The following is a 24,759-nucleotide window of genomic DNA, read 5'->3' on the forward strand; positions in this document are numbered from 1 at the left end:
ACTGTTAAAGGAACTTGGCAACAACACAAGTACCACTTGCACATCAACGTCCAAAAGATGAGAGCAGTGCTTTTGGCATTGCAAGCACTACAGGGCTCTCTACCTACGGGGACAATCACAATTCAAACGGACAACATGTCAGTAGTGTGGTACATCAACAAGCAAGGCAGAACCAGATCCTACCCCTTGTGTCGAGAGGCTCTCAGAGTATGGCAGTGGGCAGTGTCTTCCCAGCACTTTCTGATTGCAGCTCTCATTCCGGGGAAATCCAGCATGATAGCAGACAAGCTCGACAGGGCTATCCTGATGCCTCACGAGTAGTCCCTGAAGCAGGATATTGCAAATCAAATTTTTCACAAGTGGGGCCAGCCTTGTTGCGACCTTTTTGCCACCTCCATCCATACCAAATGCAGCAGCTATTTCGCCCTAGTCCCCCCACCGGGACAGTCACCCAGGGATGCACTTGTTCATGATTGGCCCCTGGGATGACTTTAGCTTTTCCCCCATTCCCTCTAATACCCAAGGTTCTTCAGAAAGCAGAATCGTTGGGTTGCAAACTCATACTCATTGCCCCTTACTGGCCTCATCAGATGTGGTTCCCCTTCCTATGGCCCCATCTCCAGGAGGAGCCTTGGATCCTGGACCCAGTTCCAGATCTCCTGGTGCATCAGTTGGGTACGCTCCATCCTTCCATACAGACTCTCAAACTGACAGCTTGGTTCCTCCACTTCCCATCTTAGCCAGGCTTCCTGACATCTCCCCAACAGTGCAACATATTTTATTTCCTCTCACAAATCCTCAACGAGAAAACTTTATACTAGCAAATGGAAGTGGTTCTCTTGTTGGGCAGCCAAAAATAGTATTGACCCTTTTACTGCACCTATTTCAAAGATCCTCTAATTTCTCGCTGAAACCTTTAACCAAGGAGCAGCAGCAGCAGCAGCAACGATCCGAGTTCAGCTGGCTGCTGTTTCCAGTTTTCATGTAGGAGAAGTGGATTCCAATGTTATGTGCCACAGGGTATGCAAAGCTTTCCTAAAAGGTACTATCCTCTTGAAATCCGCAATAAGAGAACCACCTCCTCCTTTGTATCTAAACTTAGTCCTAGCTGCCTTGATTCCTCCTCCTTTCGAACTGGCTACTACTTGTTCTCTGAAATTCTTGACTTGGAAAACTATTTTCTTAACTGGCATTACCTCAGCTAGGAGGGTATCAGAATTACAAGCTCTATCCATTTGCCCCCCTTACTTATTTTTCACAATGGTAGGGTTTCTCTCAGAACCAACCCCTCCTTCCTACCAAAAGTTTGCTCAAGAGTTCAGTCTGAATCAGTCAGTAGAACTACCTGTATTCTTCCCTTATCATGCAACAAGGCATAATATAAACTCCAGCAACTGGTTGTTCATAGTTAGGTTTTTACTTGCACAGGACAAAAGAATTCAGAAAATCTGACCAATTGTTTGTATCCTTTGCAGAAAACACAAAGGGAACTAAGTCTCAAAAGTAACTTTATCAAAATGGCTTTCAAACACCATCACTTATGTCTATATTATGTCTATATTTCACAGAGCAAGCAGCTGTCAGGAAAAATTCGAGGGCACTCAACTAGGGCCTTGTCTACCTCTACTGCCTTTCAGGTCAGACTATCTTTAGGCTCAGTTTATGCAGCAGCTATGTGGGTTAATCGCCATACCTTCATCACTCATTACAAAGTAGATGTGGCATCCTTTGGTTCCATGGTCCTGAAGAATCTATTCCATTGAGCCACTCAAGAAGAAGGTGCTCGTGACATGGTCCCAACCAGTAAGAAGGAAGGCGAGATAGAGACAACATAACATGAAGTTATGTACTCACCGTAACATTCCATGTTTGTTGTCCTTGATCTCTCCTTCCTTCTTGCATTCCACCCTCCTTCCCCCTACCAGGAAGATCGAGAGGAATTATCCATCATTTGGCTATATAGGCTGTGATTCCCTTCCTACTTATGAGTTGGATAGACTTAGAGTCAATTTACTACTATCTTGGTGGGATATCTATCTATATGTATATATATATATATATATATACATACATACATATACATACACACACACACACACACATATGTATAATTTATATATATGTCTGTGTTTGCACATTATAGTCTAGTGTTCTGGGTTATCACAAATGAGAAATGGGTAACTCTCGCTAGGCATGTTGGGATAGGGTCTACCCTCGAGCCAGTGAAAGCTCTCGAGCTTTAGAATGCGTCCAAGTTGGGGCCGAGGATTGGCTCCAAACCCAACCAGCAAGAAGGAAGGCGCGATCAAAGACAACAAACATGGAACGTTATGGTGAGTACATAACTTCTTTTTTTGTTCAACAAAACCACAAAACAGAAAGAAAAGGTTTTGCACCACTGCAGAGTGCAGGCAATTTTTGTTTCTCGAGCAAATTAAAAGCAAAGTGCACGTAAGTGCAAAGCTGTAATGCTGACATTTGCCTGTAAGTTTAGAAGAGTTAAGTCTCACCATGTGTGTGTTTATTATTTTATTATGATTGTATACAGAGATGTTAGTCTCTCATGATGTGACAGGATTGTGGCTATTATGTCACATGTGCTTCTATGAGAGGAGAGTGCATTACTGTGCTGCTTTTTCATATGCTTTGTTCATTCATTTGTTTGATTTTATTAATCTCATCCTTTAAGTACTGCAGGCAGTTGTAGAGAACTTTTAGCATTCATATGTTTTTGGTATATTTAATTGTATTGAGTGTGGCTTAGTGTTATAAATGCTTCAGGATGCAGTGGACATACTTTTTGTTCTTCAGTATCACTGGGTATGTACATAAATACTGCAGCCCATAACAGTATTAAAAATATGCATTTTAATATTAATTGATTCTGTTCATGGGAATGTTTAAGTCAAGAGCTGTTCTCGTAGTTGCGATGATCACTGCTTTTATGGTTGTCCAAGAAGTAGTAAAAGGGCTCAAGCAAATCCTCATGAACAGTTGACAACTTTGCCTGTTCGTTTCACTCTTATAATTCTTTGTTTGGCCATTTCATTTTAAAGCCATGTAGTAAATGTTGATGTGAAAAATAATTGCCTCTGAACATTTGCACACACTGAAGTTTCATGTGGAAAATACTTTGAAAGGAAATGTATAAAATGTTGTAGAAATGTTTTATTTTCTCCTAAACAGTCTTCTACTAGGACAGCACACACATTTGAATCCTAATATAGAGGATTGTGATTGGGTTTTGGAGTGTAAGGGATGCGTTCGAGGTGTAGATGTCAAAACATTCACCTCGAGAGCAAAGAGGTGAGTCTTTACATCCATGTTGAGAACACTTAACATCCCAGGTTATGATCGGAGAGACTCAGTCATAATTCTTTGTAGTGTATTAAGCTTTACCTGCTTCTATTTACTGCAAAAGGTAGAAAGAAAAAAATGTAGTAGTGGTAAGTATTTTACAGCTTAATAAGCTATAACACTAATCGCTGTCAGAGAGTGGCCACCAAAGAAGACCTTTAGGAAGAAGGTAAACACATCATTTGGACAGCTAAACAATAAACTGAGGCGTAAAGCACTAGTTCAGAATGAAGTGTTCAATGGCTTCTTGCCTCTCTCCTTCTGTGACCTCTAAGTACTGTTATTGCTCTAGTGTGAGACTAGTGCTCAACAGCACTTGTCCTTTCTGATGTCAGAAAGGTGCTTAACAAGTCTGTCTTTTCACCAGTTTTGGAGCATAATCATGGCACTCCCATGTAATAGAGATATTTAATATACTAGTACTTGGACAGAGTTAATGCCAGTAATTTATTTAGAAAACAAAAAAACTTGAATATGTTTGAACATTTTAATTAGTTTTGAAAGTGTCACAACTTTTATGCCCTGTTTGTGAGTATTAGTGCTTATCATTTACACTAGAACAAATTAAAGGATGGTGGAACATTCTAGGCCCCTCCTCTGTGACATAACATGGCCTCTAGTTACTTTGGTACATGGATAATATTTTTTCGTGTTATGTAGAGATTTGAAAATATTCTGTAATTTCTCCTGCTAGAATTGTCTGCAGAATATCTGAAGGCTTGTAGAAACAAACACTGTGCCATACAGAATGAAATAAAAGGAGTATCTTTTGTAAGCGCAGGAAGGTTTTATTGCCAGCTGTTAGATCACTTAATCTAAAAAGAAATGTTAATAAATTGGACCGTTTGACTATGCAACAGTTATACCTGTGATTTTACTTCTCTTTATGTAACATTGTAGAAGTAGTAGTAGTCTATCCTCGTCCTTTTCAGAATGATATTCAGACCAGCTGGGGGGTGTTTTTACTTGCTTTCCCCTTCCTTTTTAATTCTGGTGATGGACGTCTTTTGCATTTTGCTTCTTTGGGTTCTTTGTCAATACATCTGTTGTGTTTGGGCATCTTGCACTGTTAATATGGATGGAGGTAGATGATTGTAGTCTAGTACACATCTGAAACTGTGTAAGGCTTTTTTATATAGTCAAAAGGTCAAGGAACTAAACTGTAAACCTCTGTTTTTTGAGGAACCCGAGTGATCTGGAAAGCATTGACCGAGATGAAAGTGACAGGTGAGACTAAAAAAAACTTTTTAAGAATCCTAGAGTTTTAATCCTTCTTGCTGAAATAAATACCTTTTATTCCTTCAATCCTTTGCAATTTTCCTGTGATTAAAAACTCTGGCATGTCCCTGATTCTAATAATTTAACCCTTTCACAGATAGACTTCCATTTTAATTGTGGTCTCATTTCTGTATGGTATCATTTGTAACATACTGTTGGGATGCTCCATTCTTTCTTTTCTGGGTTTTGAATTAATCCTTTCCAGGTTTATGTAATCACATCAAGTTGCACACCATCTTTGCCATAGTCCTCTTGTGGAGGACTGTAGTAGACACATCTTCAAGTCATCTTTAAAATGGCTTAATCCTTTCCTAATAACATCAACAGTTCTTTTCTCAAACCAGCAACATATATGTGATGTTTTCAGATGCAAAATTAAAGTAGACTTTTGAAGAGTGTCTTTTTAACTGTAGTCTTAGATAATCTGTGTATATTTTAAAAGAAGCAAAGTCTGTGTGACTAGTCCTGATTTTATAAGCTGAATCTTTTAATTGCAGCTAGTCATGCTTTGATCAATTGAAAGGGTTAAGTCTGTCTTTTCCCTCTGTCTCTCTCCAAAAACGGTCTAGCAGTGTTTCTCGTCATTCAGATAATTCTTTTAATTGACATTCTACTAGAGCAATAATTTACTTCTTTTACACTTGACATTGTGAAAGGATGTTGCTTTGAAGTCTGGCTTGAGTTGCAGTACATCTGTGCGTATTGTATATACTTTTTGCATGTTTTTCACGTTTGCTTCGTTTATCATACAATAGAGTACATAGGTAGAATTAATTGTTGGTAAGAGTTTTTTTTTTTTGTTGAGAGGTACTTAAGCAGAATTAGGCTGTGTCCTTTCATTTGTTTTTGTGTCTTAGTCCATGAGGAGGGCTGTGTTATCCCAGGCCCCATTCCTATGTAAATGACGCGTTAATGGTAGAGGCATTAGATTTGCAATCCATTGTGTTCTTCAGTAAGTTTAAACAGAGGATTTTTTAAAATTTTGTATGTTTTGGATGTCAGTGCATTGGATTACTTTTTTTTTTTTTTTTTTTAATAACCCATCCGAACTCTTGTGGAGTTTTCATGCAGGTGTATACCTTTAATGGAAATAGATAATAAAATATTAAAAACAAAATAAAAGATGGCTTTTTCTAAACAAGGCTTTTAGATGTTTGCAGTTTTAGTTATAACAGAAAACACAAGCCAAGTACAAATCTTACAGTTAATTTTGTGCATACACGTATATCCATGTATTCACACAGTTTTGGAATTTTTATATTGCTACAAGTGAAAACTGTAGTGGTCAAGTCTTCAGCTTCACAGTTTCATAATTAATGCATTTAATATTTTAAGATCTCTATCATTGCCAGGCTCTCTCTCTTTTGGACCCTCTCTTTAACAATCTATGTCAGCCACACTTTTTGTGATAATTTTTACCTTATGTGAGGAGCATTGATTCTTATTCACTGTAAAGCGTGTAACTTTTTCAGCAGCTTTTTAATTGATTTTTTTCTACTTGGGAGTGTGACATTCAAGTCCTTTGATTGGAAAGAAATGACATGCCTGTTTTTTTTTTTTTGTTTGTATCCGAAGTCTTCACCTTCAAGCAGGACGTAGAGATGTCATTTTTAACTTTTGCTAAGTTACAAGAAAATTGCATCAGTCTTTCATAAAGATCTTCCAGATTGTGGTAGTAATAACAGATCTTACTTTGAAAAGCCCTCTCCAGTGGATAATAGCTGGAGTCTCAATCCAGAGGGGCTCTCTACCAGCAATTCCTTGATTTCTTAACTTTAGAAACTGAAACATGCATGAGCCCCCACTCCAACAGCAGCAAACTCACAGACACACTTACACATCATGACATCACAGTGCTGGACTTAAATGTGGATTGGTCACACATTCTCCATTTTTTTCTTGCCACATTTATATTTAGTATTTCTAGCAAAGATTGCTTTTTTAGGAAATCTATGTTCAAAAGAGAGAAAAAAAGGCACAGGTCATGTGTGTGTGCCTAGTGTGGGGATCAAATTATCAATCAGTGCTCAAATAAGAGGTGCTTCTGATGTATCTAGAGCTGGAGCACAGTGTTCATTCTGGCAAAAGTTGCCAAAATGTTAATTTGGTAAGTGAATCAAGAAACCAGGGCTTACCTTAACATGTGCAGATATCTGTGAGGAATGATAGCTAGTTCAGGATATTCCTGCATGTGTTGATACATGACATGGCAAGGAGTAGTTAGGTAAAGTGCTAAGAGACCAGAGCCCTAGTTTGCTATGAAGCTAATCCCTTATGCGACCCTTGAACCTTTACAGACATTGAGCCGTCTCATTTCTTGTGGAGACAGGTTGAATTTTTGTCAGTTGGCTTCAAATGACTTGAGAGGGCCTCTCATTTGTAGTCCTTTTTAGGAGTGAGTCGTGGGGGGTTTGAGCACCAGCAAACCCCTGCTTGATTACACAGTTGGTCAACTGTCTCATGCAAGATAAACCCTTGAGTCCTCAGGATGTTTCTGAGGTCATTCTTTAGCATGGGGAGTTAACAGTTTAGCATTTCCGGGCAAGGGACTCTAAAGGAATGTAAATCCTTGTCTTAGTCATGCAGGAGTAATGTTTCATTTCTTATCTCTAGCAGCCACGACATTTCCTTTTGATAAATCCCAGTGGCTCACTCATTCCAATTATTCTTCTGTAGACTACCTGGTGGTTGTCTTCTTCCTCAGAAGGCACATCGCCAGTACCTTGTAGTGCCTGAAAAGATGCATTAAAGCCATCTCATCTTTAGAGATTGTCCTCAAATAATACCACTTTTTTACGGTTTGAAACCCACCTGATATTGATTTTTAGGCTGCCAGAAAAGCAGATATATTTTATACATCTTCACCCCCAGCTTAGAGACATGTCATCGGGTACAAGCACTTTCTAAGTCAGGATCATATGTCATTTTTATCAGCCCATAGTAGGATTTATAGATTCCAACACAGTATCATACTCCCAGAAAACAGAGTCCACAGCTTTAGGCAGGATGTAACAAGAGTGGGTTTTTGTCTGTCATATCAGGCTTCAAAAAGCTCAGCTGCTTGCCTCACCTCTCCCATTTCCAGTCTTGCTTTGTGGCTCAAGCAGTCAGTCTCAACAGGGCTTCCTAATTATGGGGTGAGGGATTCTCTGAAAAATGACATTTATAGTGATGTCATCAACATGGTTTCACATAGCCCAGTGTACGTTTAAATCTGTTGCTGCAGTTGCTGGGGGAGCTGCAACTGCTGTCCTCTGTACAGGTTGAGCTTTATAGTGTTGCTCTAAAGGTTTTGTGAGCCTTCTCAGGAAATTGTTGAGGAGCTCCAGAATGAGGAGGGCCTTGCCACAACTATAAGGGATATGTATGATTTCTTCTGGTAAGTCATCCCAGGCCTCCAGCAGAAGGAAACCTTTTTGCAGGCAGAGGTGGCTACCCCAATATTGGGCAGCTTTTCCTCCTCTGGATAACCCTTGCTAATTCTCCTGTGAGGCAGACTTTGTAGGATGTGCTACAGCAGGCCTGACTATTGGCCATACAATGCCTATGGAAGGCTAGTTCCCAGTTTGCACTGACTTGAAAGGCCATTACCACAGCACAGTTTTTTTTTAAATACCTTTATTGAACTATCAGTTGTGACTTTGGCAGACTTACATTTATGTAACAGTAATAAAGTCATATTAACAAGTTCACATTTATAAATATTATAATTCACATATATTGTTATATATTATATAAGCTAATCAGCATTACATAAATTTAGTTTTTGCCTTCTTTTAAACTTCATTCCTCCTCCAAAATTCTTTTCTGCATGTATTGTTCCCATAATTTTTATTTTATCTATGTAATTTGCTCCTATCCTTTTCTAAAGAACTCACTTGTTCTTTTGTCTTGGTTACAATATTCACTACTTCAGTTATAGTTGGTTTACATTTTAATTTCCATTTTCTAGTAATTGCTTTTTTGGCAGCCACCAGAATTAAACTTGTCAAGACTTTACTATGTCTAGGCAGTTCAGCTCCTGTATCCCAGCTTAAAAAAATAATTTCCTTAGCTACACTCATTTGCTTGCCCTGTATTCCTGACAGAGTACTCTATAGGGAATTTTAAAAGTCTGGCAGCTTATTACAGTCCCAAAACACATGTTAACAGTTACCTGTTTGCCATCTACCTGAGGAAAAATTCTTTGGAGAGTGCTTGGGGTATAAAAGTATCTTCTCAAACACTTCCAGGCACAAAATCCAAAATCTTTGAGATTTTGATGCATGTTTGGGAATCATACATACAGGGGATACAAAAAGTGTACACAACCCTGTTAAAATGCCAAGTTTTTTTTATATAAAAAAAATGAGGCCGCAATAAATTATTTCAAAACTTTTCCCACCTTTAATGTGACCTATAACCTGTACAATTCAGTTGAAAAACAAACAAATCTGTTAGGGGAAAAAATATAAAAAAAATAAAAATGTACAATACACTGGTTACATAAGTGTGCACACCCTTAAATTAATATTTTGTTGAAGCACCTTTTGATTTAATTTCAGCATTCCTTCTTCTTGGGTAGGAGTCTTATCAGCATGGCACATCTTGACTTAGCAATATTTGCCCACTCTTCCTTGCAAAATTGCTCCAAATCTGTCAGATTGCGAGGGCATCTCTTGTGCACAGCCCCCTTCAGGTCATCCCACAGATTTTCTATTGGATTTAGGTCTGGACTCTGGCTGGGCCATTCCAAAACTTTAATTTTCTTCTGGTGAAACCATTCTTTTGTTGATTTAGATGTATGCTTGAGGTCATTGTGGTGTTGAAAGGTGAAATTCCTCTTCATCTTTCTAGCAGACGCCTGAAGGTTTTGGACCAAAAGTGACTGGTATTTGGAATTGTTCATAATCTGAAGTAATTTACTTCATTTGATCTTCAACCTGTGGGTACCGGATCCTTATCTGATCCGAGCTGGCAATTTCACTAGCATCTGCTCCAAACTCCTCCCCTTACCCATAATACACCACCACTACCTTCCATCCCCCAGAACTCGTTTGCCACAGCTAGCCTAAGCATTGTTATTCTAAGCTCTGAGTTGTGAGTTGGGTTTTCTGTATTACTAGCATTTTGTGTGTGTGTATACTTGTCAGTGTAGGTTCCCTCTCATTCTCCCCTCGCTGGTGCGTCGATTTAAAGCATTTTTGTTAGCTTTTAGGTGGTTAGGTAGTTTAGTGTATAGTTTTCCCCTACCCCCCTCAGCCTTCTGTGTGCTTGTCTGAGTGTGTGGTGAGTGGCGTGTCTTGTGATGACTAGTTTAAATTTGTCTAAAAGTTACTCTTGTGGTGGGACATGGCAGATCTTCCCAAGCAAGTGTTTGAGGTGCACTGAGTGTAGCCACAATTTGTCACCTGCTGATGGCCACACACACTGTGTGCTGTGTTTGGGTGCGGCCCATTTGAACACAGACTGTGCTATTTGCATGGGTTTTAACCCATGCACCTTCAGGGATCGGCAGGCCAAGTTAGCTTTGAAGGGCCTGCTACGGAGGCAGCCGCCTCCTCTTCTGCTTAGGTCACAGCTGTTGCTGTGGCTGCCTCTCCTTCTACTCTTGTCCTTCCTTCTCCTCCATCCAAGGCTGGGACTCACCCTCTTACTTCTAAGCCTGGGGAAGCAAAGCGCAGAAAAGGCAGAGAGAAGGGGACAGTGAGGACCGTCCTGAGAAAAGAAAGACGTCCCCGAACCTTTCAGCTCTGTCAGGAACTCAGCTAAGAGTCAGTCTACGTACTGTGACTCCCCTCAGCTCCGATCTCCCAGATTTTCTCCAGAGCCGGAAGTGCCACAACCACCATCCAGAGCCTTGGCTCCTCAACCCACCAGGTCGGAGTCCATGGTTTCGTTGCGGTCCACCCGCAGCCTCTCTAAAATCGACATGGATAAAATGATGCGGAGGTTCATTCCACACAAATTCAGATGGGAGTCTTACCAGCCCCCTCTCCCTCTGGAGGGGGGAGCTCGCTTCCCTTCTTTACACCAATATCTACTTCTCTGATCTGGCCCCTGGTTTTGCAGTACATGGATCCGAGGATGGCCTTAGTCAGGGGGTCGGCGCTGACATTACCTGTCTCCTTGACATAGGAAGCTGCCTGAAGCATGTCAGATCTGACCAGTTCGGATCCGAGTGGCTCTCAAAGCCAGAGCCTGGTTATCGGATTCGAGGGGGTGGAACTTTTTCCATCGGCTTCGATGTTGTCCGGTCAAGTCCCCCCCCCCCCCGGAGTGCTGTTTACTTCGGGCCCAACTCTGATTCTCGCATCAGATCCAAGGAGAGCGGTTCCCTTACTGGTGTCCCAGGAAACTCGTTCTCCCTCGGCATACGACATGGTAGAAAGGGTCCTCTCCACTGGATCGAGGCCCCTGACTACATCTTCGGACTCCGCCCTGACTACCTGTGCTTTGTGTGCGAATCCCATCATTTTACCAGAGGGACAGCCCATGTGCGAGGAGCCCCAGGCGGTTCCCCTTGAGAAATAAGTGGTTTGCGAGTTCCCTTCGGAAAGCCCCACCAGAGAGGTACCTTGCAAGCATACGTGCAAGAGGGGAGGCACTTACTTTCCCCGGAGTTCCTCAATGAGGACACAGATTTGGATAACCGGGAAGGTTCCCTCAGATCACCTTCCGAGGATGTCTCTTTTGGAGACATCATGGAAATCTTACTCCAGCGGGGAGGTAGGTCCACCCCAAAACCTTCCTCAGACGAATCCGTGTTCCTGGAGGCTTTCGGCACTGGCCCGTCTACTTCATGGGTGGCCCCTTCAGCAGATCCCTTGGTGGATTTGGTCACCTCATGGGCTTGGAAGGAGCCGGGCATTGTGGAACCAATCGCTAAATGACCAAACAAAATTTTGAGCCCCGCTACAGACCAGCATGGAAATAAAGGGTCCCCTGTAGAAGCTATGGTGGTAGCAGCCGCCACCAAAAAGGAACTAGCCCAGGAGAGTTCCTCTGTTCATCCCCCTGACCATGAGTCTAGGATGATGGACCGCCTAGGGAAGCAGGTTTATGCGTCAGCCACCTTTTCTATCCGGGCTCTGAACTATCTGGCCCACGTTATTAGACTACAGTGTGACCTAGTTAAGGAACTGGCTGAGTCTCCCCCAAACTCCATGTCACAGGTGGACAGAGCCACGTTCTCCATGAGGATGGCTACTTTGACAGCGGTTTCAAACACGTCCATGCGACTCCTCTCACATGCTACTGAAAGAGCGGCTAGGGTGGCTAGGTCCGGCTTGTACATGAGGCGTAACACCTGGCTCAGATTGTCAGTTCACAGAACTCTTCAAGGCATCTTTGCAAATGTCCCATATGACGGTTCTACCCTTTGTGGTAAGACCGTCCAAGATACCTTGGTCCAGAGTGAGAAAGACGGGAAGACACTGTCTGCCATCGGAATCCGCTTCTCGAACCCACAAAGATCCTTTTCCCGGAATCATCGAGGGCAAAAGAAGATGTGGTTCCGGAAATGTCAGTATTCCCGAGACACTCGGGGCTTTATTCCCCTAGAGGCAGAGGGGGACAAGATAGACACCGGCCCAGAGGCACAGGGAGTACGAGGAAGTTTGGGTCTCGAGAAACTTTTTTGGACAGGCCCGCGCATTAACCCTGAGGGGTTGCCTGACTGCTCCGCTCTGGAGGCAGTCAGGGGTTGCCTGTCATTGCACCTGACGGAATGGGAGTCCATACCACCAGACTGTTGGGTGCTTCAGATAATTTCCAGAGGCTATTTGATCCCGTTTGTGGTCCCTCCCATACCTTTCAAACACCTCCCGAACATACCACCAACGCAAAGGGAGGCAGCAGCACTAGAAATCTCCAAGCTGCTAGAGAACCGAGCCATTGAACCCATCCCCCCCAGATCAGTCCGGATCGGGCATCTACTCCAGGTTCTTTTTGGTGTCGAACAAAACGGGTGACTTGAGGTTCATTCTGGACCTATCTACTCTGAACCTGTCAGTTGCCAAACAAGTTCCGGATGGTCACCTTACAGTCCATCATGCCATACCTGCAAGAGAGACTGGACATGTTTGTTCAACCTCCAGGATGCTTACTATCACATAAAGATGCACAGAAGCCCCAGGAGGTTCCTCCGCTTCTGGCAAGGAGCCAATCATTACCATTTCCAAGCCCTACCCTTTGGTCTCACCACAGCTCCTAGGGTGTTCACTAAAATGATGACAGTAGTAGCCAGCTCACCTGAGGCTTCAGAGGATTCAGGTCTACCCTTACCTGGACAATTGGCTCCTCACTGCTCCCACCAAGCGTCTTCTTTTTCGGACCAGAGATTATTTCCTAAAGTTTGCACTGCACTTAGGGATTACAATCAACACAGCCAAATCTCTTCTGAATCCTGCCCAGGTGATCGAATACATAGGGGCATGGATAGACGCGCTACAGACAGAAATCTTCCTGACCACAGAGAGAGTTTGAAACCTAAGGATGCATGTCGCCTTCATCTACCATTCTCGCCTTCCCTCAGCAGAATCTGTTTTGATGGCCCTAGGTTCTATGGCAGCGACCATGACACTTCTTACGTGTGCTTGATTACATATGCGAGTACTACAGTGGACTCTAGCGGTGCAATGGTCCCTGATGGATCTTCTGTTGTCGCATCCAATACACGTCAGCCGAGTCTGCAGGTTGTCCCTTCTTTGGTGGATGCATTCTTTGGAAATTCTGGAAGGACGACCATTTGTTCCAGCTCCTGTTCAAACCACAGTGACCACAGACGACTCCCAACTAGGGTGGGGGAGGCATTGTTCGGGAAGAACAGTCCAGGGCATGTGGTCCCCGATCGAGACCAGTTTGCATATAAACGTTCTGGAGATGATGGCAGTCCTTTTAGCATTGCAGGCCCTTCATGCCTTTCTACCTCTGGGAACCATTGCAATCCAATCAGACAACATGTCAGTAGTCTGGTATGTCAGCAAACAGGGAGGGACCAGATCTTACCCCCTTTGTCATGAGGCTATGAGAGTTTGGGAATGGGCGATCTCCACCGGTCATTTTCTGATAGCAACGCATATTCCTGGACGGTCCAATGTTCTAGCGGACAGACTAAGTCCGAGTATTCTGATGCCTTATGAGTGGTCTCTGGGTCCTTCAGTAGTGGAGCAGATCTTTGTAGAGTGGGGTCAGCCTTGCTGCAATCTCTTCGCATCTCCTTCCAACACGAAGTGCAGCGAGTTCTTCGCTCTGAACCCCCCCCCCCCAGAAACACTCTAGTCCACGCCTGGCCTCCCAATCTTCTGTATGCTTATCCTCCTGTACCCCTTATTCCGAGGTTGCTACAGAAAGCTTACCAACTGGGAAGCAAAGTGATCCTCATTGCCCCATTTTGGCCTCGCCAGGTATGGTTTCCCTTCCTTTGGTCTCATTTTCTAGCTCTGCCTTGGATCCCATTCAGGATCTCATTTTACACCCCTTGAGGGTCCCTCATCCAAATCTGGACAGTTTGAGACTCTCAGCTTGGCTGCCCCAGTTCCCTTAATTGCTAGGACTCCTGGATTTTCTTCTTCAATCAGGTCTATTCTTATGGCAGCTCATAAGTCGCCCACCAGGAAGGTTTATCGTAGCAAATGGAAATGTTTTTCCTTTTGGACTTCTCAAAGGAGTTTAGATCCTTTCACAGCTCCTGTTCTGGCTATTCTGGATTTTCTGGCAAAAATTTTTCAAAAAGGTGCTAGCTTGTCTACAGTCAAGGTTCAACTAGCTGCCATTTCTCATTCTCATGTGGGCGAGAATTCTGCTTCTTTAGCCTCTTCCAGATTGTGTAAAGCCTTTATTAAAGGTACCTTCCTCTTACGTCCTCCGGTCAAAGATCCTATTCCCCCAAGGGACCTTACTATGGTTCTTCAAGCGTTGGTTGCTCCGCCATTTCAACCTACAGCAACCACAGATCTTATGTTTTTTTGTCTTGGAAAACAGCGTTTCTAGTGGCTATCACCTTCGCTAAGAGTGTTTCAGAACTGCAAGCGTGTTCTGTCAAGGTGTTCCATGCATGATTTTCCATAAGGACAGGGTTTCCATTCGCAACAATCCTTCCTTTCTCCCAAAAGTAGCATCACAGGTTAACATTAATCAAACTACCATTTTACCTGTTTTCTTCCCAAATTTTAGTAACAAAATGGAATACAGGTTACACTTGTTGGATGTTCATAGAAAGTTACAGTTCTATTTGCACTGGACCAAAACCTTTCGTAAATCTGACCAGTTTGTGTCCTTTTCTAAACCTTTTTTGGGTAAACCTATTTCTACCACTAAAATTACACAGTTGGTATCCTCCCTGACGATATAAGTGACCATTCCTTGACTTATATAATCAGGCAAAAGTTTAATACCTCTCAACTAACTTCATATAGGACTATACGGACCAACAAGCAATTTAACCAACACCTTTTCCAGAGTGAACTCAGTGCCTGTGATTGGTTGCTAGGTTGATCTCCCTATATATCCTTCAGATCTGCAAGGATAAAGGTTTGTCTCCTCCGGGTCAGGTTAAAGTTCACTCGACTAGGTCCATGGCTACTTCTGCGGGCTGTTGGTTGAGAGTATCATTAGACAACATTTGTTCTGCAGCTACTTGGTCCTCATCTCATACCTTTATTTCTCACTATAAATTTGATTTGATTTCTCGAAGGAGAGCATCCTTTGATTCGGCGATGCTCCAGAATATCCTTCCATGAGGGCCACCCAGGTATTTAGTAGCTGGGGACTCTGTCCCAGGCTGAATCAAATTAAGTAAACTACTTCAGATAAAGAAGTTATGTACTCACCATAATGTTCCATCTGAGTAGTTCTACTTCATTTGTCTTCAACCATCCCTCCCTCCTTCCCCCTGGCCTTACCCATATGGACAGCGTTATAGCTGGTTTTAGGTGTGTAAGTTTTTTTTTTTTTTTTTTTTTTTGAGATAGGGGTGTTCATTGTAAGGTGCAGCAAACTCGATCTGGGGGGTTAGAAGGTAGTAGTGGTGTATTATGGGTAAGGGAAAGAGCTTGGAGCTCGGAGCAGATGCTAGTGAAGTTGCCGGCTTGGATCCGATACGGATCCGATACCCACAGGTTAAAGATAAATGAAGTAGAGCTACTCCTGGAACGTTATGGTGAGTACATAACTTCTTTTGTTGCACCAAGCGTACCTTTTGGAATTGTGGCCAAAAAGTTCAGTCTTGGTCTCATCAGACCATAACACATTTTCCCACATGCTTTTGGGAGACTTGATGCATTGTTTTGCAAATTTTAGCCTGGCCTGGATGTTTTTCTGTGTATGAAAAGGCTTCTGTCTTGCAACCCTACCCCACAGTCCAGACATATGGAGAATACGGGAGATTGTTGTCACATGTAGTACACAACCAGTACTTGCCAGAAATTTCTGCAGCTCCTTCAGTGTTGCTGTAGGTCTCTTGGCAGCCTCCCTGACCAGTTTTCATCTTGTCTTTTCATCAATTTTGGAGGGATATCGGGTTTTTTGCAACGTCATTGTTGCCCCATATTTTCTCCACTTTTTGATGACCGTCTTCACTGTCTTCCATGGTATATCCAGGTCTATGTTATAACAACAAAAGTTTAAAATTGTGAACACTCTAAATACCTCGAACTCGCTATTGTGGAGGGCTGCATCCCCCCGCTATCTATCTATATATATATATATATATATATATATATACACACACACACACACACACACACACACACACACACACACACACCAACTCTGAGATAACACTACAGTGAGGAAAGGGCAAATATTCCCATCTTCAGTGTATTATGATCTCACAAAAAGCACTTCCAGGTCCATCATTTTTGATATTTGGAGCGTTCGCAATTTTAAACTTTCATGATAATATAGACCAGCATAATACTGTGGAAATTTTTTGTACCCTTCTCCTGATGAGATTCCTTTGATGCACTTTGTAAGCTCTCTGCAAACCATGGCTTGCTGTAGCAGGCAACTGAGTAAATGTCAGGAAAATCCTACTAGGACAGCTGAATTTTATTTGGGGTTAATCAGAGTCTCTCTAATTAATGGCAGGTGTGTACCCAGGAAGACTGAATGTTTTAATTAAGTGAAAAGGTGCTTCAGCAAAGTATTGGTTTAAGGGTGTGCACACGTATGCAGCCAGCTTATTGTACATTTTTTTGTTTTTTTATACTTTTTCCCCTAACATATTTGTTTTGTTTTTCAATTGAATTGTGCAGGTTATAGGTCACATTAAAGATGGAAAAGTTTTGAAATGATTTATTGTGGTCTCATTTTTTTATATCACAAAAACCTGGCATTTTAACAGGGGCTTGTACACTTTTTATATCCCTTGTATGTCCACCCATTGTTTCATTGTGAATTGTATATCTAATCTCTTTTCCCAGTCTTTTCTGACATCTTCAAATTAATTCCTATAATTGTCTTGCAGTATTTGTATGACCTACTAATTATCCCTTTTTTAACAGCAGCTTCTGTTCTTGATTCAATTAAAAATACTGTGCTAGTCTTTTTTTTCCTCCTTTGCCTACTTATATTTCCTTTGATTCCATATCAACAAGTACCTAGCTCTCTAATCTCAATATTTCCTGCCTTGGACACTTGACTCCTTTTGTCTGAAGACTAAGGACCCTCTCCTACCGGCTGCTTCTTCACAGTGCCTCCTACCCTTGTTCCCTAATAGTAATAAGGGAAGCAAGAAAGTATGTTGTTTGCCTACATTTTTCAGAAATGTGTAGAACAGTACTTATTACTTGTAGGTTTTTTAAAAGTTGCTTCTAAGCCAGGACTGCCTGCAGCCATTCCTTGTAGTTTGTATTTTTCCCCACAACATTTTTTGTAATAGATTCCATTTATATCCTCTCCTGCCCTCCCTTGACCAGACTTGTATTCTACCTCTGTAATTACTGACTTTGTCCACTAGGTGGCACCCTTACCCATCTCTAACAATCCCTCTACCGTATAGCATATTCCTCTCATAATTCCTTGTCCAGTACTTTGCTTCTCTTCAGTTCACTAAGTTGTACTACTACCTAGCACCTTTCTCCTACCATCCCTCCCACCACTCTGCCTACCTCTCTTTGTACCTACATTACTTATTTTCCTTCAAAGCACTTTTTCTCTGATTGTTCCTCATATGCTTCTTCCTTCTCTTGTCTCTACCCACTCTGTTCGCCCTGCGGGCTCACTCCGCTCCCCTACCCCCAAATCCAACCCACCCCCAGCAGCCCTAAACTTATACTTCTATAACCACACCCTCCTACTCACACAACCAATCAGATGGTACCACCATCCTAGATAGAGCCACACCTACTCTTCACTTAACCATTCTCTAACCCTAATTAATTATAATCTTAACCCAAACTTTACCTCTCCTACTAGCCTACACTTTTGCCAAATACCTAATATTTCCTTACCAATTCTACCATCATGTCTACCAAAACCACCTCAACCCTAACTAAACTACTATTCTGTGTCACACTTATATCTGTACTAACCTCAGCATATCTGATAACCTTCTATGAACACCCAAATATTTCTAAATCTAACCATCCAAGAAAACGAACATTCCTACATAACGTTAACATTCACACATAATAATATCACTATTACATCCACACCTAGATACATACTAGCTAAATACGACAGACTTGCCCACATTAAATACAATAACCTAACAACAAAGAAATTCCGATACCAAACTAGTAAGATACATTATCTTTTGCTTTCACTAAAAAAGCATTTCTTACAGGATGGAGACATACATCCTAATCCTGGCCCACATAATGTCCTATCCGCTGGACATCTCACCAACAATCCCTCTATTCCCCTCATCCCCAACAAATACCCTAACTCTCTCCTCATTGCACATCTCAATATCCAAAGTGTGAATAACAAAGTTCTCCATCTTCATGCTCTCCTTGATGTACACTCTTTTGATATTTTATACTTGTCAGAGACTTGGCTAAAACCTAAAACACGTGATAATGAAATTATCCCACCAGGTTATAACATATTTAGACTTGACCATATAAAAAGAAAGGGAGGGAGAGTAGCACTTATTTTTAAAGATGGGCTACAAGTCACCTCTATACCCTATAACCCACCAAAAGACAACCATGCTGAAGTCCTTATTTCCAAATTACAGCTCAACTGTAGTAAATCCTTATATATCATCTGTATCTGTCTACCTCCTGGAAACAATATCAGTATACTAGAGGATATTCTTAGCTGGATTTCAACATCCTTCCCACAAGAAACTATAATTATAGGAGACTTTAATATAGATTGGAAGAACATCAGTACTGAACATCCTACCTCTCACATTAACCTTCAAGGTTTCTCTCAGACCATTTCCTCCCCAACAAGAATAAACAAACCAAACAAAAAAGAGAGCACTTTGGATTGGATCCTTATTAATAACTACCACCAAAATTACACAGTTGGTATCCTCCCTGACGATATAAATGACCATTCCTTGACTTATATAATCAGGCAAAAGTTTAATACCTCTCACCTAACTTCATATAGGACTATACGGACCAACAAGCAATTTAACCAACACCTTTTCCAGAGTGAACTCAGTGCCTCTGATTGGTCTCAGTTAAAAACCCTACCACTTGAACAGGCTGTCAAATACTTCAACTCTAAGTTCTTAGAAATCCTAGACCACCATGCTCCTAAATGTACTATCAGAACTAGATCCAAACCTGCCCCCTGGCTTACAAATGAAACCAAGAAAAAAATCCTCCTCAGAAATAAAGCCTGGTCTAGGGGGTGAACTACAAAAATACATCAGATCAACAGATCTTTAGACATATGAGAAACATGACAAAAAAAGAAATTCTCTCAGACAAAAAAAAACTTTTACTGTAAAATGCAGCAAATAAACCAAAACAATCCTCAAAGATTCTGGGCAAGTGTCAATAGACTCCTTTATCCAGGTCACTCCAGAACACCAACCCCAACAGGTGCAGCACATGATACTCCTATCCAAACTGCTAATGCTTTCAATTCCTTCTTCACAGAGGCTATCCAATCTCTAGCCAGTCAACTAGCTCCTGATAGAGCCAGTCTTCGTAACTCTTCTCCCAGCTCTCTTCCTACCTTCAAATTTCTACCCACCTCAACAAATTATATCTATAAACTCATTCTAAAACTTAAGCCTTGTACTCCTTCTGCTGACCAGATCTCAGCCAAATACCTGCAAAAAGCAGCTAAAGAAGTAGCTTACCCGATATCCATCCTGATTAATAGAACTACTAACGAGGGAAGCATCCCTGACATTTGGAAAATCTCGCATATTATCCCACTACACAAAGGTGACAACTCAAATGAATACTCTATCGACCTATAGCCCTACTATCCCCCTTAGCAAAATAATGGAAAAATGTATTCACCATCAGCTTCTAAACCATTTAATTCAACATAACATACTTGCTGAAAGCCAACATGGCTTTAGGCCATTCCACAGTACTACTACTGCCCTCCTATCTTTTACTGATACCATAAACAAAAACCGCAATAACAATGTTCTCTCTTCCTCTCTATTTATTGATCTCTCAAAAGCATTTGATATGGTAAACCACTCTCTACTTATAAATATTCTGAAATCACTCTCTCTTGACACTTTGGCTGTACAATGGTTTACTTCTTACCTCAGCAGTAGGCAACAGGCTGTGCTCTGGGAGAATAAGCTATCATCCCACCTTCCAGTATCACTTGTGTCCCTTAGGGCTCCATTCTAGGCCCTCTCTTCTCAATATTTATCAATGATCTTCATCTGAACTACAATCCCTAACTCAGAAAATATTTAACATAGTTGAGACTTGGTTCTTAAAACGTTGCCTCCTCTTGAATCCCAAAAAAGCAAAGCTCCTTCTCTTTACGCCTACCCGTAAATCCATGCCATTAGATTTCTCTGTTATTTCTAACAATGGCACCCTCATATCCCCTGATTCTACCACCAAACTCCTAGGAATAACTATAGACAATTACCTCAGCTTTGATAACCATATTAATAACACTATAAAAACAGTCAACAGAAAAATGGGCTCCCTATACAGGATCAAATATTTTCTCACTCCAACAGCCAGAACTACTATTGCCCACTCTCATCTAATCTCAACACTCCTCTATGCCTCACCAATTTACACCAGCCTATCCAAGAAGAATCTTCTTAAACTAACTACATCTTACAATAACATTGCCAGATTTGCTGCTGGTAATCGCTTTAGAACTCATCACTGTCAGAATCTAAAGCAACTAGAATGGCTAGAACTGCAAAATCAACTTTATTTTAACCAACTTACCATTGCTCATAAGATCCTCAACCAGCCTAACAACACTGCTATACTCTCAAACCTCATTACTCCATATAAAAATCTTAATACCTTACGCTCTGCTAATAAACTTCTACTTAGTATTAGTAAGTCTAACAACATGGCAGGAAGCTCTCTTCTCAAACACAGCTGGGAAATACTGGAATCTTCTACCTAGTGATCTTACTTCACTTCCTTCCCTACCCCACTTCAAACAAAAACTCAAAATATACCTTAGAACACACTGGCTATGCCCTTGCACTAACCCTGACAAACCCACTACCTCTATGACTAAATTTCTCCTAACTCCACTCTATAATTTAACGCTCTTTACTGCAAACTTTACAAGAATAGCAAACCCGCATGCAGTTATGATCTACCTCACGTGGATATCTTGTTCAATATGTTATAAATACTCTTATACAACCATTCTCAGGAATTGTAAACCTGAAAAAGTTCAATCTACCTCATGTGAATATCTTGTTCTATATTATTGTAAATATTGCTTTGCAATATAATGTAACATGTTTTGTATCTTTTGCTATGTTAACTTGATTGTAACCTTACAAACACTGTTTTGAATTTGTAACCTTATACATATTGGTATAATGGATCTGTCTTGGAGCTTTTCTCCCTGGGCCTCTGCTGAAAATGGGCATATATCCAGTTGGGCTAGCCCGGTCAACAAATGTAAAATAAAAATAAAAAATAAATAAATAAAAAACTCAACCAGTGCAGCTCTTTAATCTAGGATTTCCCTATCCCTTTTTGTTTATCTGTACTCTGTCAATCCGTGATAGGGAAGGTTGTTACTAGCCTGCAAGCCAAATGTCTTCTTTAACACCTTTATTGAATTATCACTTGTGACACAGGCAAATTTACATTTATATAAAAGTAATCAAATTGCGTTAAATTAACATTAACAAACATTATATATTATGTATCATAAAACCTAAGCAACATTTACATAAATTATGCAATTTCTGCCCCTTTTTTTAAACAAGAAACATCTTTATTAAACCATCACTTACGACATAAGCGATCATACATTTATATAAATGAAAAGGAACCACACGGACGCAATCGTAATTGCAAGCATTTTACATCACAAACCATACTGACACACTCCCAGTTGCAAACTGTTTACATTTACATGTGTGTAATGCACATGTGTGAAAGTAAAAAGTCCGAAAGGACATTTTCCAGTTTTTGCATAGTCGAAAAAAAATGCATAGAATATGCAATGAGCGAATGCACAGTGACATTCGCTAAGTGCAGATTTGCCATTTTGGGTGCAGATTGCACTATAGTGGGGATCGGAAAATGGACCCTTTCCCCACTGTAGTGCCATCTTGGGAGTTAGACTATTAAAGTAAGGAGGGTGTGGGAGGTGCAGGGGGGCTTGACCCCCCTGCATTACATTGTGTGTTCAACATTGGAGTTCAAAACTCAGCGAATCTGCTGTTCGATTTGCTGAGTTTCGAACTTCGGTGATGTTCAACATCCAGAATTCGGCATTTCAGTTCGCCATTTCGGTTCGCCCAAAGAGCCCGTTCAACATGATTTTCAACATTTCAAAGGTAAACCGTTGCAAACATTATACATCACTTATAATCTACCCCATCATTTTTAGTCAAACATTACATAGTTCATTTAAGTCCTACCTTCTTTCAAACCTCATGTTTTGTTCCCACAATTCCCATTTTGTCTATGTAGTTTGCTCCTACCCTTTTCTAAAGATCTCAACTCTAGTTGTTTTATCTGTGTTAATATAGTCACTACTTCTAATATAGTTGGTTTAGATTTTGATTTCCATTTTGTAGTAATTGCCTTTTTGGCAGCCACCATAATTAGACATAGCAAGGCCTTACCATGTCTAGGCAATTCTGATTCTGTATCATAGCTTAGAAAAATCATCTCCTTCATCACACCAGTCCACCCACCCAACATCTCCAATAGTTCATCCTGCAGGGAATACTTAGTCTGCCAACCCACCACCCTCCCAGAAAGTATGTTCCCAAGTACCTCTTTATTTCCTGTCACACCTCCCAACATTTGCGGTCTACCTGAGGAAAAATTATCTGGAATCTACTTGGGGTATAAACATATCTGTGTAAATATTTCCAAGGAAAATCCTAAATCTTCTAGATTTTGTTCTATATTTGGGAGATGTACATGTATTCTCCCATTGTTTTTGTGAATTGCATATCTAGTCTCTCTTCCCAGTCCTTTTTAGACTCTTCCAATTTATTCTTATAGTTGTCATGCCATATTTCATATGTTCTATTAATTATTCCTTTTTTAATGGCAGCTTTTGTTCTAGATTCTACTAAACACTGTACCAGTGCCGGTCTTTTGTTTAGGACTCCCTTATTTATTTCTCTTTGCCTATACTCTGATATCAATCCTTGATAGGGAAGGCAGTCTCTAACCTGCAGTCCAAATAAATTCTTTGCCTCTTCCTATTCTATTACCTTTGCCTCTCTGGTTATTTGTTCCCAGTACCTTGGTTCCTTTGCTAGTTTTCTCCAGTAAATTCCAGCCCACTCTTGCCTATTGTCTATATCCCTAATTGCAGCCATCCCTATTGGCAGAATTTTCTTTCCCTATTCCCTTGTTGGCATAATTCATAGAATACTTTCTGCTACTTTATGGATGTAATATTCTGTATGATTACTGTTGTTCTTATGATTACTGTTGTTGTTCTTAAAGGCCTGCATCTAAAATCACAGTCTCTTCTTGTTTCTTGAGCTGCCCCCTTGTTTCATCATCATCCCTTTCCACTTTGAATTGCAGATTTGATGTTGTTAATCTTCTTTCCATTCATCACTGACGGGTTCAGTTCTGAGCCCTGTGAACCGAGTCAGCCTATTACCAAGCTCGCGCCAGCCCAAAAAGCTCTCGAGCTAAGTCTGTACCCAGAATGTCCTTCTCCCTGATACCTCAGATCTTGTTTGCCACATAGCCATAAAGCCGTGTTTCAGCCGAGCTCACAGCTAAGTGAAATCTTTTTTGATATTTATGTAAAGTATTGCTAGTGTCTTCGGTGTAACCTTATTCTTTCCACTGTACCCATTATTACCGTTGGTAAACTTTAAGTACCATTGTTGGTACGGCCTTTTCCCTTACCCTTGTGGTATTTCTTCAGTACCATAGCTGGTATTTTTTTCTCTTGCTTAAACTGTTAGCCTTTATCTTTATTCAGGTGTTTCCCTTTCTTCTCTTCATACAGTGTGTTATATTGGTGATTTTCTTGAGATCTTTTGAACAGAGTTGACTTCGTTATTGTTGGATTATACAGTTAGCTGTGGTGTCCCTTTTCTACCAAGATGTCTGATAAGAAGGGTACTTCAGGCTTTAAGCATTGCACTTCTTCTAAGGGCAAGTTACCTAACTGATTTGCATGATGACTGTATGTATTGTTTTGGGAGTGGCTCACCTTTCGGTGCAGCCTCCATGTAATATTTGTAAGAGTTTCAGCCAGCGCACTCTTAATGAGCTCAAAAATATACTCATTCTAAAGGGGTTACTCAAGTCTCCCTTCTCAGAGGCCATTTCTGCGATGGCGATCTCAACCCCTGCTAAGGACAAAAAGGATCCCATTCTGTTCCTTCTTCACCAGCAGGTGATCAGAGCAAACATGGGAACTCTAAGGTCCCTAAGTTATTGTCGGAGCCTAATCTGCCTCTCTGGCTCTGCTTTCCTCGGCTCCAACCGTCTCAAAACCTTCGATACCGATGCTTGTTTTGGAACACCCTACCTCCAGCACCGATCATTGCTCTTACTA

At 41.2% G+C, this 24,759-nt stretch overlaps 1 protein-coding gene across 7 annotated transcripts in view; it reads left to right on the forward strand.

Moving 5' to 3' along the window:
- The window catches only part of MARK2 (microtubule affinity regulating kinase 2), a 2,737,523-nt gene that overhangs the window by 2,457,817 nt on the left and 254,947 nt on the right, over positions 1-24,759 (forward strand). For 3 of the 7 annotated variants that reach the window (XM_044075616.1, XM_044075620.1, XM_044075617.1), the window contains one exon: positions 4,540-4,584. The exons of the other annotated variants lie outside the window; for them this stretch is intronic. In XM_044075616.1, the coding sequence (XP_043931551.1) occupies positions 4,540-4,584 (45 nt within the window). The remainder of the gene's footprint in view (positions 1-4,539; positions 4,585-24,759) is intronic. 7 annotated transcript variants of the gene reach the window in all.

This window comes from Protopterus annectens, chromosome 6.part1, assembly GCF_019279795.1.
Source record: "Protopterus annectens isolate FY-2018-M chromosome 6.part1, PAN1.0, whole genome shotgun sequence".
NCBI classification, from domain to species: Eukaryota; Metazoa; Chordata; order Ceratodontiformes; family Protopteridae; genus Protopterus; species Protopterus annectens.